Source organism: Chiloscyllium plagiosum, chromosome 7, assembly GCF_004010195.1.
Source record: "Chiloscyllium plagiosum isolate BGI_BamShark_2017 chromosome 7, ASM401019v2, whole genome shotgun sequence".
Lineage (NCBI taxonomy): Eukaryota > Metazoa > Chordata > Chondrichthyes > Orectolobiformes > Hemiscylliidae > Chiloscyllium > Chiloscyllium plagiosum.
In genome coordinates this window covers 100265258-100284718 of record NC_057716.1, presented here as the reverse complement: position 1 = coordinate 100284718, position 19461 = coordinate 100265258, and the positions used below count along the sequence as shown (strand labels likewise).

The 19461-nt window shown below is 41.7% G+C and overlaps 1 protein-coding gene across 1 annotated transcript in view; it reads left to right on the top strand.

The window, feature by feature from the left end:
* sec22a (SEC22 homolog A, vesicle trafficking protein) overlaps nt 1-19461 on the top strand; it is a 65759-nt gene that overhangs the window by 1565 nt on the left and 44733 nt on the right. Inside the window, exon 2 of the mRNA XM_043694261.1 lies at nt 10103-10306. Coding sequence (XP_043550196.1) covers nt 10125-10306 — 182 coding nt within the window. The 5' untranslated portion in view covers nt 10103-10124. The remainder of the gene's footprint in view (nt 1-10102; nt 10307-19461) is intronic.

Sequence of the window (19461 nt, the reverse complement as noted above, 5' to 3'; positions counted from 1 at the left end):
GTCGGCGCTGAGGGAGCGCCGCGCTGTCGGCGGGTCGGCGCTGAGGGAGCGCCGCGCTGTCGGCGGGTCGGCGCTGAGGGAGCGCCGCGCTGTCGGCGGGTCGGCGCTTCGGCGCTGAGGGAGCGCCGCGCTGTCGGCGCTGAGGGAGCGCCGCGCTGTCGGCGGGTCGGCGCTGAGGGAGCGCCGCGCTGTTGGAGGGTCGGCGCTGAGGGAGCGCCGCGCTGTCGGAGGGTCGGCGCTGTCAGCAATTGGTACTGTTTGGACGTCGGTACTCAGGGAGCTCCGCATAGTCGCTGAATAATTACATGGGGAAATCTGCAATGTCTTGAGTGTCAGATCCAAGCTAGCACCTCATTCTTGGCAGTATCGTTGTGGTGGGCAGACTGGAGGGTTTCAGTGCTGAGGGGGCTGCCCATTCCATGACTCAGCCCATGAGGCACTTACATGTCTGAGTATCAGTACAGAGAGACATCTAGTTATGTGGGGCTTGGGTGATTCTTATTGGGAGGCATGTTGCACTGATGCTAGAATGTGGCACTTTATTGACCCTGTTTCTCTGTCTGCAAGTATAACCTGTGTTATGAGATGGTTATGTTGTCAGTACTGTTATTGCCTATTCAGTTGGCTGTCAAAAGTCACTGAAGAGGAACCAAGGAGTTCATCCCACTGCCCTGGCCAGTATTTATGCTTCAGGAAGCATCATTTAAAGCAGATCATCAGCTTGTTATCTCACAGCTCTCCTCGAGGTCATACTGTGTGCGCACTTGGGTGCTTTACATCTTATGTGACATTGTGATTAGACTGCAATACTACTTCAATTTGTGGGATCTGGCCATTGCTGGCTGCGCTAGCATTTTTTTATTGCCCTTGAGAAGGTGCTGGTGAGCTGCCTTCTTAAACCTTTGCAGTCCACATGCCAAGGGTTGTCCCACAATGCCAATAAGAGGAAATTCCTGGATTTTGTCCCAGTGACAGTGAAGGAACGACAGTGTGTTTCCAAGTCAGGATGGTAAATGGCTTGGAGGGGAACTTGCGGATAACTGTGTTCCCATACACCTGCTGTCCTTGTCCTTATAGGTGGCAGTGGTTGTGGGTTTGGAAGGTGCTGTATAAGGACGTTTGGTTAATTTTTGCAGTGGATCTTGCGGATTGTTCACACTGCTGCTACTGGGTGTCGGTGGTGGAGGAAGTCGATGCTTGTGGATGCTGTGTCAGTCATTTGGATTACTTTGTCCTGGATGGTGTTAAGCTTCTTGAGTGTTGTTGGAGCTGTACCCATACAGGCAACTAGGGAGTGTTCCATCATGCTCCTGTCTTGTGCCTTGTTGACGATGGATGGGCTTTGGAGAGTTAGGTGAGTTACTCACCACAGTATGTCCTAGCCTCTGACCTGCTCTTGTTGGCACTATGTTTACAAGAGTGGTGATGGTAATACCATTGAATGTCTAGGGGCTGTGGTTAGATTGTCTCTTAGAGATTATCATTGTCTGGCATTTGTGTGGCGTGAATGTTACTTCTCTGGATATTGTCCAGAACTTGTTGCATTTGAACATGGATCGCTTCCGTAGCTGAGTCGTTGTGATTGGTGCTGAACGTTGTGCAATCACTGGCGAACATCCCCACTTCTGATCTAATGATGGCAGGAAGGTCTTCAAGTACTTTGGAATATCCAGAGATCGTCAAAGACATTATGCAAATGAAAGTGTTTCTTCACTTCTACACAATTGTGTTTATTGACAACTGTCTTGTTGTTTGTGGTTCCATCCTGACACTGGCCAACCTTTGAACCCTTCATTTGAAACAAGGAGAAGGAATAGGCTTTTCAGTCTTGAGTCTCCTTCAACATTCAGTAAGATCACAGTTGATCTGATTGTAGCCTCAGATCTGCATTTCCTCGTACCCCTAATTATCTTTCACCTCTTTGCTTAATAAGAATCTATTGACCCTGCCTTATAAATATTTGAGCAATCTCCTTCTACTACCTTTTCAGGAAGAGTTCCAAAGAATTGCCTTAGGAGTGTTTGAAATGAGCAATTCCAGATTCTCCCATTGGGGAAATATCCTCTCCACACCTGCAATGTCAAGTCCCCATAGGATCTTGTGTGTTGCAATCAGTTTATTTCTTACCTTTCTTAACTCCAGGCACAATTTGAGCTTACATAAGCTCTCTTCATAAACTAACTCATGCATTCTAGGTATTAGGCGAAAGTGAGTACTGCAGATGCTGGAGATTAGAGCCAAGAGTGTGGTGCTGGGAAAGCACAGCTGCCTGACTCTTCATTCTAGGTTTTAGTCTGGTAAACCTTCTCTAAATTGCTTTGCAGTGCATTTACATCCATCCTTAAATAAGATTACCAATGCTGTACAATAGACAATAGGTGCAGGAGTAGGCCATTCGGCCCATCGAGCCAGCACCACCATTCATTATGATCATGGCTGATCATCCACAATCAGTATCCTGTTCCTGCCTTATCTCCATAACCCTTGATTCCACATAGTACTGCATTTGTGGTCTCACCGTGCCCTGTATAACTGAAGCATACCTTCCCACTATTAATCAGAGGTAGTCAGCATGGTTTTGTAAAGCAGGAGCCAATGTTGAAAAACGTGATTGAATTTTTCGAGGAAATGACTAGTGTGTTGATATGGGTGGTACAGTTGACATAGTCCATGTGTACTTCACTAAAATGTTTAACAAGGTGGTCATGTGGGGGACTGATCAAGAAGGTAAGAACCCATTGGATCCAGGACAATTTGACAAATTGGATCTACAATTGGCAGGTGAGCAGGATGCAGAGGCTACAAGTGAAAGGTTGTTTTTGTGACTGGACACTTGAGTCTGTTGGCTTACTGCATGGGTCACTGCTGGTTCCCTTGCTGTTTGTACATTTTGGTCTAGATATGAATGTAGTAGGATTGATCAGTAAGTTTGTAGTGTAGTAAACAGCAAATGGGAAAGCTTGGTCTATTGGATGATATAGATGGACTGGTCAGATAGACACAACAGTGGTAGATAAAGTTTAATCCCAGAAAGTGTGAACTGATACATTTCAGGAGAACTAACAAAACCAGAGTACGCATGACTTGAGTGCACCTGAGAAGTACTGTAGATCAGCAGGACCTTAGTGTGCATGTCCATATACCCTTGAATCTAGCAGGGCAGTAGAATAGGGTCCTCAAGAAGCTGTATGGGATATGTGCCTTATTCATCAAGGCCTTGAATACAATAGTAATGGTGGAATTGTATAAGATATTGGTAAGGCACAGCTGTTGCCCATCCTAATGGACAGACGTAATTGCACTAGAGAGGGTACAGAGAAGATTCACCGGGATGTTACCATCCTTGGAGTGTTTCAGCTTTGTAGATAGAGTTGTTCTTCTTAGAGCAGAGAAGACTGACAGTGTGAGGGGGTGAGGTGTGAGGAGATCTGCTTGAGATCTACAAAATTGAGGGACATTGTTCGCATAGATAGGAGACTTTCCCAAAAGTGGAAAAGTCAATAACCAGAGTGCATAGATTTAAGTTAAGAGGTAGGAAGTTTAGAGTGGATTAAGGAAGAATCCTTTCACCCAGAAGGCAGTGACTCAATACCTGAAAGGATGGCAGAGGCAGGAGCCATCACACTAAACACAATAGCATACAAGGCTAAGGGAAGATAGCTGCTTTTTGACTGATGTGGGAACAGTGGGTTAAAGGGCTTTTTTCTGTGCTGTAATATTCCTTGGCTCTGAAGTGTTGTTCCTTTTCTGAAGTTGGCTTTCTTGTGTTTCAGCCCTAATGAGTGCAAAACACCATGCTGTTTATCAACACTTAAGTTGTAATGCCATCAATTGTTTTGGAGCACCTTTTCGACTATGGCTATCTCATCTCAGAGGATGGTTGATGAATTAAAATGTTCAAGACTGGGATGGATTTTTTTAAATTAAGAAAGAGATATGAATCAAAGTCTATTAAATGGAATTGAGGTGCAGATCAGCCTTTAATAGGGGAACAGGCTCAAGTGGCTAAATAGCCTACTTCTGTTTCAGTATATGCTCCTGTTCAAGTGTATGTGCTTGGAGTTAATGATTTCTGAAGATTTCAAGTAAAGGTTTCAAGCTCTTGTTTAGTGAGCCTGCAGTCTGCTGGTCTTAATGAGTTCTGGCATTTCAACACGTTGGCTTGCAGCTGGCTGCACAAGTGAACTAGTGTTTGTAATATAAATACCTTTAATTGCTTACATGACTTTCCATAAGTGACAAAAGCAAAATCAATGCAAACTGTTCAAATCAAAAGTGAATTATCCAATAATTTAAGTTAAACAGTTAAATAGAGGGAAATTTAAGGCGAAGAAAAGTTTGCTGGTTTGAATGACGACACTAGGGATGAAAATCATTGCAACTTGTCTATATGGCCTATCTTGCTGATACTGACTGTTTGAAAATGCTGCTGGTGCTTAGTCCCATGTTCTTACTTTGTGTAAGTAGCTATGATTATACCTGATTCTCACTTATCCATGTTACTTTTATTTATGTCGGTGTTGAAAGTTAATTCTGTAAATAAATTCAAAGATCAGTCAGATGGACAAGTGGGATTCAGGCACGTACAAAATTACGAACAAAGAGTAGGGTCAAAGGGCTAGTGCTATTTTTAAAGAGCCTATATGCATTAGGGTCAAATGGGCATCACCTGTGCTACAGGCTGCAATGAGATTCATTCAATGTCTTAACTCCACTACCTGATGAATTTTTTTTAGCATTAAATCTCCATTCTATTCTTATTGTTTAATTCAAATGATTGGGATCTCTACACTTTAGGTTCTCTGGCTCTGGCCGTGGCAATAACTTTTTGTTTTGTTTTAGAGAAGGAAATCTGCTGTTCTTACCCTGTCTAATCTACACATGAGTCCACACCCATTGCAAATTGGTTGATTGCCCTCTGAAATGGCCTAAGGGTTTAATCAGCTCAAGGAGAATTTGAGATGGGCAATAATTGCGGCCTTGCCAGTAACTCTTAAGACCCACATGGGAATTTTTTTTACTGATGTCACTGGATTAGTAATCCAGAGGTGCAGGTTAATGCAATGAGGACACTGGTTCAGATTCCACCATCATGGCAGTTGATGAATTTAAGTTCAATTGAAGGAGTCTGGAATTGAAAATTATGGGTAGAGCTGTCATCAATTGTCATACGAGCTCACCTTGTTCGCTAATTCCTTTGGAAAAGAAATTCTGCCATCCTTACCTGATTAAATAGTATAGATACAGTTTGGAAACAGGCCCTTCGGCCCAACTAGTTCACACCGACCCTTGGAAGAATAACCCATCCAGAACCATTCCCCTACCCTATTACCTATATTTACCCCTGACTAATGCACCTAACCTACACATCCCTGAACACTATGGGCAAATTAGCATGGCCAATTCACCTAACTTGCACAGCTTTGGATTGTGGGAGGAAATCGGAGCACCCGTAGGAAACCCACACAGACACAGGAAGAATGTGCAAACTCCACCCAGAGAGTCGCTTGAGGTTGGAATTGAACCAGAGTCCCTAGCTGTGAGGCAGCAGCGCTTATCGCTGAGTCCCAGGTAACTAGTTCACTTTTAACTACCCTGTGAAATACTTGAGCAAGCCATTCAATTCAAGATCAGTTAGGGATGGGCAACAAACGTTAGACTTACTTTACTCACATTCCGTGAAAGAATGAAACAAAAATCAAAATCCAACTTCTGTAATGTTTCTACAACAAACTAATCTTTACACACGCAATGCTTACCAATTGTTAAAGAGATGGTTTTCATTTATAATTTACAGAGCTGCTGAAACTTGCTGTTGACACAAAATTAGGCAGCACTGTTGACAATGTAGATGACAGTCTATCAATATCCCTTTGTAATTTTATGTTAACTGAATAGGCAAAATGGTGCCAAATGGAGTTCAGTGGAAGCATGTGTGAATTTATCCATTTTGGACCCAAAAAAAGGATAGATTAGCGTACTTCCAGATGGTATGAAGTTAAATTTAGTGAATGTCATGTGCAGGTACATAGATCTTTAAAATGTCATGAATAGGTGCAGAAAACAAGAAAGCTAATGGAATTCTGGCCTGAAGGACTGAAGTACAAGGATGCAGAAGTTATGCAAAACACTGGGAGCACTGAGAGTGGATCTGGGCACCACACCTTAGGAAGGACTTATTGGCCTTGGAGGACGTACAATATAAGTTTACAAGAATGATACTGTACTTCAGGGGTTAAGTTATGCGAAGAGGTTACATAAATTAGGCCTGGTTTCTCTAGAATTTAGAAGGTTAAAGGGTGACCATATCAAATTCTTCATGATACTAACAGGATAAGACAGGTTAACTTAAGATAAACTATTTCCACTGGTTGGATATTCTAGATCTAGGGAGTATAGTTTGAGAATTAGGGCCAGACCATTCAAGAGAGATGTTAGGAAGCACTTCTATACACGAAGGGTTGTAGATATTTGGAGTTCTCTTCCACAGGCTTGAGGAGCTAAATGGCCTACTGTTCCAATGAGTGCTCCATTTTTTTATAGAGCAATGTAAATTAATGTTACCCTAAGAATCATTATTGACTCGTTTATAGAGTTTGAACTAATTTGAATAAAGATTCGTGCACCTTGTATCTTTCACTGTGTCTCACACCTGCACACACACAACATGGGTGCTGGGGAAAAAATAAACACTACCACAGAAAAACTCTGATTTAGCAAGCAGCTTAATGCTAGTCTTTTTGCACCAGATGGGTGAAGATATGTCTTCCCTCAGACTTGCTGATGTCAGTCAGTGGGTTCAGCATACTTAATAAAATAGCTCATCAGCCTGGGAGTGTTTAGTTTCATTTACTTACTCCAAGTGCTTATATGCATGGTTCAATGATAAGCGTGTTGATTTACTTTTGCACCTAAATCTATGAGGAAATAGCTTTTATTTTATATATTTGCCTTACACGATTTCATGACTTTGTAAAACTTTTAGAATCAATGAAGATGTTTGAAAATGTTTGTGCTGTTGCAGCACTTGGCAGGTTGGCCCATCAACTATGAGCAACAGGTACAATACTTTTATTACTTTTACACTTAATTCCAACATGTGTCTGGCCAGCCTCCCATCTTGGGCACAGTCCTCTGAACCATCTTGGGTGGTTTCATTATGTTAAAGGCTTTATATAACTGCACGTTGTTGTTATTGAACCATGTGAACTTGACAAAAGGCTTGCTGAGATTGCATTGATTAATTCAGTTGCTTGGTGAAATCACATTTGTGGCAACACGGAACTTGAAAGTGCCATCAGGATTTGAATGTAAGTACTTGAACAATATAATCTTGATCTCGTTATCAGTGTTACCCAAGAATGTCATACTGTAGAAAGCAATAATTGATTGGCAAACTTGCTTGGTGATTTCAATAGCCTGAGAAGCTACAATAGCTAAATTTATTGTTTTAGAATACCTGGGTATTCAAGCAAACTGCACAAGGCAAATGACTGTATTTCACCTGTCCTCCTCTGTATAGCATTTGATCTTGCAAAATGTTGAAAGTCTCTGCATTGTTAAGTCCTGTATTTTGCAGGTTAATGTTGACACCAGCTAAACCTTGACATGGGACTTCAGGTTTGCTGCTTGTAACACTTTTTAAGATATTGGACTTGAAAAGCAGGTGTATTAACCACGGCTTAGTGACATTGGCCGATTGGCGTCAGAGGTTTTGAGTTCAAATCTCAACTCAGAATCTAGAGCACAAAAGTCTAGGCTGCTACTGGGGGTGCCCTGTACAGTTTGAGGAGTTAGCTTCAGAGTTTGCTGTCTGACAACTTTGGATATAAAAGATCCCCTGGCGCTATTCCAAAGAAGATCAGGGATTATCCCTATTGGCAGTATTTATCCCTTCATCAAAATCATTTTTTAAAAAAACTTATCTGGTTGTTATTGCATTGGCGTTTGTGGGAGTAGATTGTATCCACAATTAACTGCTGTGTTTCCTACATTACAGCAGAGACTGCATTTCACGTTATATTTCATTGACTCTGAAGTGCGTTAGGGTGTTCTGAGGTTGTGAAAAGCACTATATAGATGCAGCTTTTATTGGATTATTCTTGTTTTGCTGTTCTCAGCGTACAGAGTTCAATGTGGTAACTAATGAGTTTGATAGCCAAGTACACTTGTGCCTTTTAAAAAAAGCTGTAGTGAGATCAAGAGAGGCACTTAGATTCACACATGGCAAAGGCTGACATGCAGATTCAAAGTTTATTGTAACCTTTTGATCTTCTGATATTTCATGATCAGTTTAATCAATCAAATTCTAATATGTGTAATAAAAGATATTGCAGTTAAAAAACTAATTGGTTAAGGTTGAAGCACTTGTTTTACATTTTTCTGTAGTGCTTTTAGAGTAGAGGGAAAGAGATATTTTTGCTGTAATTTTATTTCTGTTGCCCTTTTCTTTATTCATTCATGTGATGTGGACATTGATGGCTAGGCCAGTGTTTATTGCTCATCCCTAATTGCCCAGTGGGCAGTTGAGAGTCAAACACTTTGTTATAGGTTTGAAATCTCATATAAGCCAGATGATGGCAGATTTCCTACCCTAAAGGAGTACAGAAGAGGCCATTCGAGTCTGCAATTACGTATCTATGCAACCCCACTTTCCTGGATGAGGCCCATGGCCTTTAACATTGTGATATTTCAAGTGCTCATCCGTGTATATTTTAAAGGTGGTCAGGTTTTCTGCCTCTGTTACCCACCTAGGCAGTTCATTACAGATCCCTACCACTCACTGGATGAAAAAGGTTTTCCTCAAATTCCCTCTAAACTCCTGCCCTTCACTTTAAAATTATGCCGCCTCATTACTGACTCTTCAGCTAACAGAAACAGATGTTTCCTGTTCACCTTGTCCGTACTTCTCATAATCTTATGCACCTCAATCAGGACCCCCTCAGCCTTCTCTGCTCTAAAGAAAACAACCCAAGCCTATCTAGCACCATGTTGTAGCTAAGTGTTCTAACCCATGCAACATCCTGGTGAATCTACTCTGTACCCCTCCAGTGCAATCACATCCTTTCTATAATATTGCCAACCAGAACTGCACGTAATATTGCAGCTGTGGCCTAATCAAGGTTTTGTGTATATATAATGACCAATAAGAGACCCAGCTCTCACTCCTGTGGTATGCCACTGGACAGCAGCCTCCAGTCACAGACAACCTTCAATCTCTGTCCTCTGTTTCCTACAGCTAAACCAATATTGGCTCTATCTTGCCAAGTTACCCTGGATCCCATGTGCTTTTACCTTATTAGTGACATTAGTGAATTAGATGACAATGATCACCATTAGACTGGCTATTTATTTCAGTTTTTTATTAATTGTCTTCAAATCTCACCATCTGCTATGGTAGGATTCAAGCCCCTGTTCTCAGAACATTAACCTGGGGTTCTGGATTACCAATCCAGTGATACTACCACTGTTCCACCACCTCCCAAATATTTTCAGGTTTTGAAAGCAGCTAGATATGATGCACTGAAGTAACAGACAAATATATTTTCCTTAACTAGCCACTCTTTGTCTAAGCCATTGTGCCAATCTGATAGGCAGTTCAAATATCAGATCCATCATGGCTATATCTGAACTTTCATTTGCTCACTATTTCTACTGATAAGCTTCTGGTCACTAGATTGTGATGAGCTGCTGAAACTTCTGTCTTTTTTTCTCCTCCAAGCAATGGGGTGCTAATGCCAAAGTAACATGAGGGAGACTAGAGGAAAATGAAAATATTTAGCAATTTAAGCTCTGAACTTTCAATACATAGCATATTCTAATGCCTGCATGTTTAGTGCAAGCAAATATTGTTGGAAACCTCTCCGGGCGTGCCTTTGTGAGTATGCAGATTATTTTCCATATTCGATAATGATTGAATAATATTTCTTCGTGTGCATCTACCAGTACAATGTTTCACTTAGATCCTTGACAACTAATGTGTCGTATTGCAGTACATGTGCTGACTGTGTATTTTAAATATTCTTTGCAAGTAGCTTCTACAACTATGAAAATATTTAATATATATCAACTTGTTAAAGCATTTTTCTTAAATGTTTTCCAGCCCTTCTGGGAAGTTGTCGGAAATGTCTATGGTCCTGTTTGCTTCTGTTGTGCGTGTCAGAGATGGCCTCCCGCTTTCTGCTTCCACAGATTTTGAACACAATAAAGGAGTACAGGAAGTCAAGAAGCACCTTAAAGTGCTGTCAAAAAAACTAAACCATCTGCCTGACCGATGCACCCTGAAAAGTGTACAGTACAATATACAGTAAGTCCTTGTTAACTGTTTCCCTTTTGCTTTTGAAGGAAAGGAAGCAACTGCATTTTTATCATGTGATTTGTGTGCTTAAGCACCTTGGAACCAATGCAGTGCCTCTACAATAAAATTGGATTTGGTACGGAGTAAAGTGTTGACCTGACATAAATACAAGAAATGTCACAGAAATGCAGCAGGTTTGGCAGCATGCCAAGAGAAAGAAAAAAAGTTAATGTGATGGAAGATGTCTAATTTTTATGTATGTATAAATATAGTTTTGGAGTTGGACTTCAAAATATAAGCATATGGGATTACTAACATTTTTGAATGGTTTGAAAAAAATGGGGCAGACTGTTTTTTCCAGAACATTGCTAATGTGATGCAGTTGTTTCAGAAAGGCTGTAAGGAAAAGCCTAGGAACTACAGAGTCATAGAGTCCTACACATGGAGATGGGTCCTTTGGCCCAGACTGGTCCAAGCCGACCAGAATGTCCATCCACCAACCCCTTTTTCCTGCACTTGACCCATTTCCTTCTAAACCTTTCCTATCCATGTATTTGTCAAAATGCCTTTCAAATGTTGTGAATGTACCCACCTCAACCGCTTTCGCTGGTAGCTCATTCCATATGCGCACCACCCTCTGTGTAAAAAAAAAAAGAGTTGCCCCTCAGGTTCCCTTTGATTCTTTCCCCTCTAACCTTAAAATGATGCCCTCTAATCCTGGATTCCCTAACCCTGAGAAAAAGACTGAGTGCATTCACCCTATCCATGCCTCTCATGATCTTCTAAACTTCTATAAGATTCCCCCCTCAGTCTCCTATGTTCTAAAGAAAAAAAATCTCTAGCTTGTCCAACCTCCCCCTATAACTCAGACCATTGAGTCCTGAGAACATCCCTGTAAATTTCTTCTGCACTCTTTCCAGTTTAATAACATCTTTCCTATAGCAAGATGACCAAAACTGAACGCAATACTCCAAGTGTGGCCTCACCAACGTCCTGTATAACTACAACATAACTTCCCAACTTCTATACTCAGTGCTCTGACTGATGAAGACCAGTATGCTAAAAGCCTTCTTCACTGCCCTGTCTACCTGTGACTCCACTTAAAGAAGATAGTGCACCTGAACTCCAAGATCCTTCTGCTCCAAAACACTCCTTAAGGCCCTACCATTCACCATGAAACTCCTACCTTGATTTGATTTTGCAAAATGCAAGACCTCACACTTATCTATATTAAACTCCATTTGCCATTTCTCGGCCCACACCCCAAGCTGATTAAGGTCCTGCTGCAATTTCTGATAACCTTCCTCACTGCCCATGATATTACCTATTTCAGTGTCATCAACAAACTTACTAATCATGCCTTGTACATTCCCATCTAAATCATTGATATAGATAACAAATGGTAATGGGCCCCTGAGGTACTCCACTCGTCATAGACCTCGAGTCTGACAAGCATCCTTCCACTATTACCCTCTGCTTCCTTACCTCAAGCCAATTGTGTCTCCAGTTTGCTGGCTCCCCCTGGATTCCATGCAATCGTACCTTCCTGAGCAGCCTACTGTGTGGAACCTTACCAAAGGCCTTACTGACATCCATGTAAACTTCGTCTACCGCCCTGCCCTTGTCAACCTTCCTGATCACTTCATCAAAGAACTCTAACAAATTTGTGAGGCATGATCTCCCACACAAAAAGCCATGCTGACTACTCCTAATCAAACCCTGTCTTTCCAAATGCTTGCATATCTTATCTCAGAATCTTCTCGAGTAACTTACCCACCACAGATGTTAAGCTTACTGGTCTATAGTTCCCAGGATTTTCTTTACAGCCCTCCTTAAATAAGGGCATAACATTCGCTACTCTCCAGTCTTTTGGGTCCTCACCCGTGGCCAATGGTGATACAAAACTATCAGCCAGGACACCCGTAATTTATTCTCTGGCTTCTTGCAGTGTCCTTGGATGTATGTGGTCAGGATCAGGAGATTTATCCACCTTCAAACATTCTAATACATCCAAAACACCTCCACTGTGATATGAACTGTCCCCAAGACATGACCACTAACTTCCCCAAGTTCCTAAGTCTTTGTGTCTTTCTCCACAGTAAACAGGGGAGAAATATTCATTGAGGATCTTGCCCATTTCCTGCAGTTCTACACATATATGTCCAGTTTGGCCCTTGAGGGGTCCTATTCTCTCTCTAGTTATTCTTTTTCCTTTTAATATACTTAAGGAACCTCTTTGGATTCACCCTAATCTTCTCAGCCCAGACTGTCTCAGGGCTGCTTTTCGACCTTCTGTTTTCTTTCTTTAGTAAACTCCTGTAATTCCTCTGTACCTCCAGGGATTCCCTTGATTCCAGCTGCCTGTACCTGAACCATACCTCCTATTTTCTGGTCAAAGCCTCACTATTTCTTGTCATCCGGGATTCTCAATTTCTGAAAACCTTGCTTTTCACACTCGCAGGAAGATATAGACCTTGAACTCTAGCTATCTCACTTTTAAAGGCCTCCCATTTGCTGGAGGTCCCTTTGCCTGCAAACAAACTAAGCCCTGCAAGCTCCTGTCTAATTCTATCAAAATTTGTCTTCCTCCAATTTAGCACTTGAATCTATGGATCAGTTTTGTCCCTCTCCATAACTCTTTTAAAATTAATAGAACTATGGTCACAGGTCCCAAAATGTTACCCCACTGTCACCTGTTCTGCCCTATTTCCCAAGTGTAGGTTGAGTTTTGCCCCTTCGTGAGTAGGACCCTCAATATACTGCTTGAGGGAACTTCCCTGCTCTGGCAGTCCCACTCTATGATAGGAAAATTAAAATCCCCTACTATGAGACCCCTACTGCTCCTGTAAATCTCCCCAATCTCCCTGCACATTTTTTCCTGTAATTCCCGTTGACTATTTGGGGGCCTATAATATAACTGCAATAACGTCACCATCCCTTTCTTATTTCTTAGCTCCACCCACAAAGCCTCACTGGATGAGTCTTCAGTTATTTCATCTCTGATTACTGCTGTGATACTCGCCTTAATCAAAAATGCAACTCCCCCTCCCCTCCTTCCACCATCTCTGTCCCACCTAAAGCATATGTACCCTGGCACATTAAGCTGCCAGTCCTGTCCCTCCCTTAGCCATGTTTCTGTAATGGCTATCTAGTTTAAACCCTTCCTTGTAGCACTAGCAAACCTCGCTGCCAACATAGTGATCCTGCTCCAGTTCAGATGCAACCCGTCCCTCCATAGATTGGTGAGCTTTATGTTAGTGGTTGTAAGTTATTAGAGGGGATTCTGAGAACTGGATTTCCAGAATTTGGAAAGGCAAGGACTGATTAGGGCTAGTCAACATGGATTTGGGCATGGGAAATTGTGTATCAGTAACTTGACTGAGTTTTTGAAGAGGTGATAAAGAAGTTTGTTGAAGGCAGAGCAGTAGACCTGGTCTACATAGACTTCAGCAAAGCATTCAACAAGGGTTTGCATAATAGACTGTTGAGTAAGCTTACATCACATGGGATCCAGAGGGAATTAGCCAATTGGATACAAAATTGGCTTGAAGGTAGGAAATGTGTAAGAGGGTTGTTTTTAGGACAAGAGACCTGTGATCAGCGGTGTGCCACAAGGATTGGTACAGGGTCCACTGCTTTTCGTCATCTATATAAATGATTTGGTTGTGAATATAGCAGATATGATTAGTAAGTTTGCAAATGCCACCAAATTAGGTGGTGCAGTGGACAATGAAGAAGATTATTGCAGAATACGATGGGACCTTGATCAGATGGGCCATTGGGCCAAAGAGTGGCAGATAGAGTTTAATTTATTTAAATGTCAGGTATTGCATTTTGGTAAGGCAAACCAGGGCAGTACTTATACAGTTAATGGTTACCAAATAAAGAGACTTAGGGGTGCAGGTGTACACTTCCTTGAATGTGGAATCACAAATAGACAGGGTGAAGAAGGCGCCTCCTAGCAGAGCGCTTTAGGGAACATCTCCGAGACACCCGCACCAATCAACCAAATGTTTAATACTTCTGCCTTCATTGGTCAGAACATTGAATATAGAAGTTGGGATGTCATATTGCGGCTTTGCAGGACAATGGGGGGGGGAGTGGGGGCGGTGGGGAAGGGAAGAATCCAAAACTAGCAGGCAATAGTTTAAGGTGAGGAGCAAAATTTAAAAGGCACCTGAGGGGTAACTTTTTCATGAAGGGAATGCATGTATGCAATGAGCTACCAAAGGAATTGGTGGAGGCTGGTACAATTACCACATCTAAAAGGCATCTGGATGGGTATATGAATAGGAAGGGGTTAGAGGGATATGGGCCAAATACTGGCAAATGAACTTATGTCATATTGGGATGTCTGGTCAACATGGACGAGTTGGACCCAAGGTTGTGTTTCCGTGCCGAATGACTCTATAACACAATAGATGTTAGAGAGCAAGGAACCCCTGGAGTGTTATAGAAAATAATTTTTACTGTGGCTTATGATAGGTGGGGTCAACATTGAAGACCATTAATTTCTTTTTGATTCTGGATAATCAAGGATTGATCTCAGCTTAGAAAACCTGAAGATTGAAAACTTTTAAGGCAAGTCATAGGAGACCTGAATGGAGTCAGGAGAAAATGTAGTAGATTTTCTAGAAAGGAGCATAGGACAATTCGGGAAAAACACAGTTACTTCAGTAGAAAAGTTTAGTTTGTGATGTTTACAAATAAGGAGTGCAGAGTTAGAAATCTGAGGTGATTAAAAGCTGAGAAAGACTAAACTGATAGTTTTGATAGTATTCCTGTAAGAATGTGTTCACAGGAAAGGAACGGAGAAGAATCAGTTAAATTGCATTGAAAGCTTTTTTTTCCATTTGTGGAATATGGTGTCATGAACTAGGCTGGCATTTATTGCCTACCCCTAGTTACCCAGAGAGCAGTTAGGATCAATCATTTGTTGGTTTGGTGTCACATAGACACCACACTAGACCAGACAAGGATGGTATGTAGGCAGTGGCCTAGTGGTATTATTGCTGGACTGTGAATCCAGAAACCTAGGTAGTGTCCTGGGGACTCAGGTTCGAATCCTGCCATGGCAGACGGTGGAATTTGAATTCAGTAAAATCTGGAAGTAAGAGTCTAATGATGACTGTGAATCCATTGTTGTTTGCTAGAAAAACCCATCTGGTTCACTGATGAACTTTAGGGAAGGAATCTGCTGTCCTTGCCTGGTCTGTCCTACATGTGACTCCAAACCCACAGCAATGTGGTTGATTCTTAACTGCCCTCTGGACAATTAGGGATGGGCAATAAATACTGGTATGGTCAGCGACACCCTTTTCCCATGAATGAATCAATTTTAAAAAAGTTTCATTCCCTCAAGGACATGAGTGAACAAGATGGGATTATCTTATTCAAAAACTGACAATGGTTATATTGTTGCCACTAGGCTAGGTTATTTTTTATTGGAGATTTTTATTGGATTCAAATTTCACCATCTGCCATGGTAAGATTTGAGCCCATAATCCTGAGAACATCACCTTGGGGTTCTGGATTACTCATCCAGTCTCATTACCAATTTCGGAGAGACGTAGAGAGATAATTCCTTCGAGTTTGAATCTAATGGATAGTGTTGAGAAACAGGATAAGACTTTTTATTATGTGTTCAAACTGTGTTCTATATTTAGATGGTTTGTTTTTTTTTCCCTTTTGTGTAATAAACCTGTGTCATGAAATAAGGTCTGCAGCCTTGTGTGACTGTTTCAATACGTGACCACTGCATTAACTAAAATTAGAAAAAAGTATAGATCCATCAAGTCCGATTTAATTCTGGGACCTGGCATGCCTAGTACTGCTAAAAACTGGGGCCATTTCAAGCTCCACATTACACTTGTTCACAGATCAAAATTTGATATCTAGTTTTGACAGTACTGACTCGAGTGAAGAATGTTGACCAGGATGCTCCAGAACTTTGTGCTCTTTTTCACATAATGTCACATGGATTCTTTACATTCACCTCAACGAGACTAGGTTTAACGTTTTATCTTAATAGCAGTATCTGTGAACATTGCATCTTTCCCTGTGTATCTGCATGGAGCGTATCTGCGCTTATCACAAAACTGTACGCCGTAAGGATACGATGTGAGCTAGCAGTTTAGGGAGATATTATTGTTAGGGGGAGTTTCTATGCACTCAATGAAAATAGAAAATGAGTGACTCGGTGTGATGGAGAGGAAACGTTTGAGGGACAAAATTGAGTTTATGTTTGAGTGACGCAAGCATAAAGCTGTCATTCATTATAAATGTCGAGAGCGTAAGGGAGGTCACCAGCTGAAATTATAGACTCACAAGCTCTAAGTAAGAGATGATCAAGCCCTTCTTGCTCCTTGGGCTTAGAAATCTTCTCTTTCTCATTCCGCTCTCCAGCTTACTGTGAGTGTGCGGCAATTTTCAAGCCTCAAAATCAGATCACAGTGAGAAAAGGTTTGGGAAGCACTAATATGCATTCTACCGATGAAATTATTCTTATTTCTCTTGCCTGCACTCTTGGTTGCATTATTTCAACATTTGCTTGGCCCCATGCAAATAAAGTAATCGTGAGTTTTGCGGATTGAGACCTGGATGAGAGATGTTGTTGCATGTTTAACAAATGTGGAAACTTAAATGCAGAATAGTGTCTTGCTCAAAGCACTTTTGTTCAAACTTGTAAGCAGGTCGATGTCAGAGTAAAGATCAACTGTTTCTGTAGCACATAGATTAGTCACTGCAATGTGTACATTGAATTAAAGAATAGTTGGTGGAGAATTGGCGGTATGCATGTGGTTGGCTTGGGCTTGTGCAAGACGAAGATGTTAAACTTCTTTTGTTTATTGTACTGGTTGAAACTTGCCTTAAAATGAAAGAAGTGCAAAAAGCCAGCTTTACTATTATTCCAGAGGTCTTTGACTCCCGGACCACATTTGCCTGTTTCATTAATTATCTAAAATGTCACCATGTTTCTGCTGTTCCCACCACAATCTGAGGTCAGCCCCACTGATGTGTTGTAACCTAGCAAAAGAGGTCATTCAACAAAGTCATAAGAGGTGATGACTGACGCTCTTTAGTTCAAAGTTAATGGACTTGTTGAAAACATAAACTGCAGCGACATAAATTTCTCTTCTTCTCTACTGTAAGCTGATGGTTTTATAGTAAATTTGTTTTTCTTCTCCTCCTCCAGTGAAGATATCTAAGTGTATTTGCCCTGATTACACAACAGTGACATTGAATCCAGCTGTAGTTTTCATATATTACAGCCTTCTAAAAAAAATGTTTAGGGAAATAAATAAGCTCAACATTTAGAACAAAGAACAAAGAAAATTTACAGCCCAGGAACAGGCCCTTCGGCCCTCCAAGCCTGAGCCAATCCAAATCTACTGTCTAAACCTGTTGCCCAATTCCTAAGCATCTGTATCCCTCTGCTCCCCACCTACTGTGGTTAGCACTGCTGCCTCACAGCGCCAGAGACCCAGGTTCAATTCCCGCCTCAGGCGACTCTAATCTAATCTAAATCTACTCATTCATCTGTCCAGACACATCTTAAATGAATCTACCGTGCCTACCTCTACCACCTCTGCTGGCAATGCATTCCAGGCACCCACCACCCTCTGTGTGAAGTACTTGCCGCGCGTATTCCCCTTAAATTTTTCGCCTCTCACCTTGAAAGCGTGACCTCTCGTTATTGAATCCTTCACTCTGGGAAAAAGCTTATCTCTATCTACCCTGTCTATACCCTTCATGAGTTTGTAAACCTCAATTAGGTCCCCCCTCAATCTCCTTTTTTCTAGTGAAAACAAACCTAACCTACTCAACCTCTCTTCATAGCTAGCACCTTCTATACCAGGCAACATCCTTGTAAACTTTCTCTGCACCCTCTCCAAAGCGTCCACATCCTTTTGGAAATGTGGCAACCAGAGCTAGTATGTTCAATGTCTGCAGTGGGAGGCCTTTGGAATCAATCTGGAAAAGAAATAATTCCCATTTGGAAAAATGTGGCTAATAAATCAACATTAGCACAAGATTTGTTAAAACCACACCATATTTGACTATCTCAGTTGCATTCTTTGAAATAAGTGAGACACTTTATGGGTATATAAACTTTAACAAAACATTTGATATAATAGAAGAGAGAGAAGACAGTGACTAATGGTAAATGATTGCTTTTTCAGACTGGAGGGAAGTTGAAAGTGATGTTCCCAGTTGGTGAAAAATGTCCATATTACAGAGGAGGAAGTGCTGAATGTCTTGAAATGCATAAAGTGGATAAATCCCCAGGACCTGATCAGGTGTACCTTAGAACTCTATGGGAAGCTAGGGAAGTGATTGCTGGACCTCTTGCTGAGACATTTGTATCATCGATAATCACATGTGAGGTGCCGGAAGACTGGAGGTTGGCTAACATAGTACCACTATTTAAGAAAGATGGTAAGGACAAGCCAGAGAACTATAGATTAGTGAGCCTGACGTCGGCGGTGGGCAAGTTGTTGGAGGGAATCCTGAGGGACAGGATGTATGTGTATTTGGAAAGGCAGGGACTGATTAGGGATAGTCAACATGGCTTTGTGCGTGAGAAATCATGTCTCATGAACTTGATTGAATTTTTTAAAGAAGTAACAAAGAAGATTGATGAGGGCAGAGCAATAGTTGTGATCTACAAGGACTTCAGTAAGGTGTTCAACAAAGTTCCCCATGGGAGACTGGTTAGCAAGGTTAGATCTCATGGAATGCAGGGAGAACTAGTCATTTGGATACAGAACTGGTTCAAAGGTAGCGGACAGAGGGTGGTGGTGGTGGGTTGCTTTTCATACTGGAGGCCTGTGACTAGTGGAGTGCCCTCAAAGATCAATGCTGGGTCCGCTACTTTTTGTCATTTGTATAAATGATTTGGATGTGAGCGTGAGAGGTATAGATAGTAAGTTTGCAGATGACACCAAAATTGGAGGTGTAGTGGACAGTGAAGAGGGTTACCTCAGATTACAACGGGATCTTGATCAGCTGGGCCAATGGGCTGAGGAGTGGCAGATGGAATTTAATTCAGATAAATGCGAGGTGCTGCGTTTTGGAAAGGCAAATCAAGGCAGGACTTGTACACTTAATGGTAAGGTCCTAGGGAGTGTTGCTGAACAAAGAGACCTTGGAGTGCAGGTGCA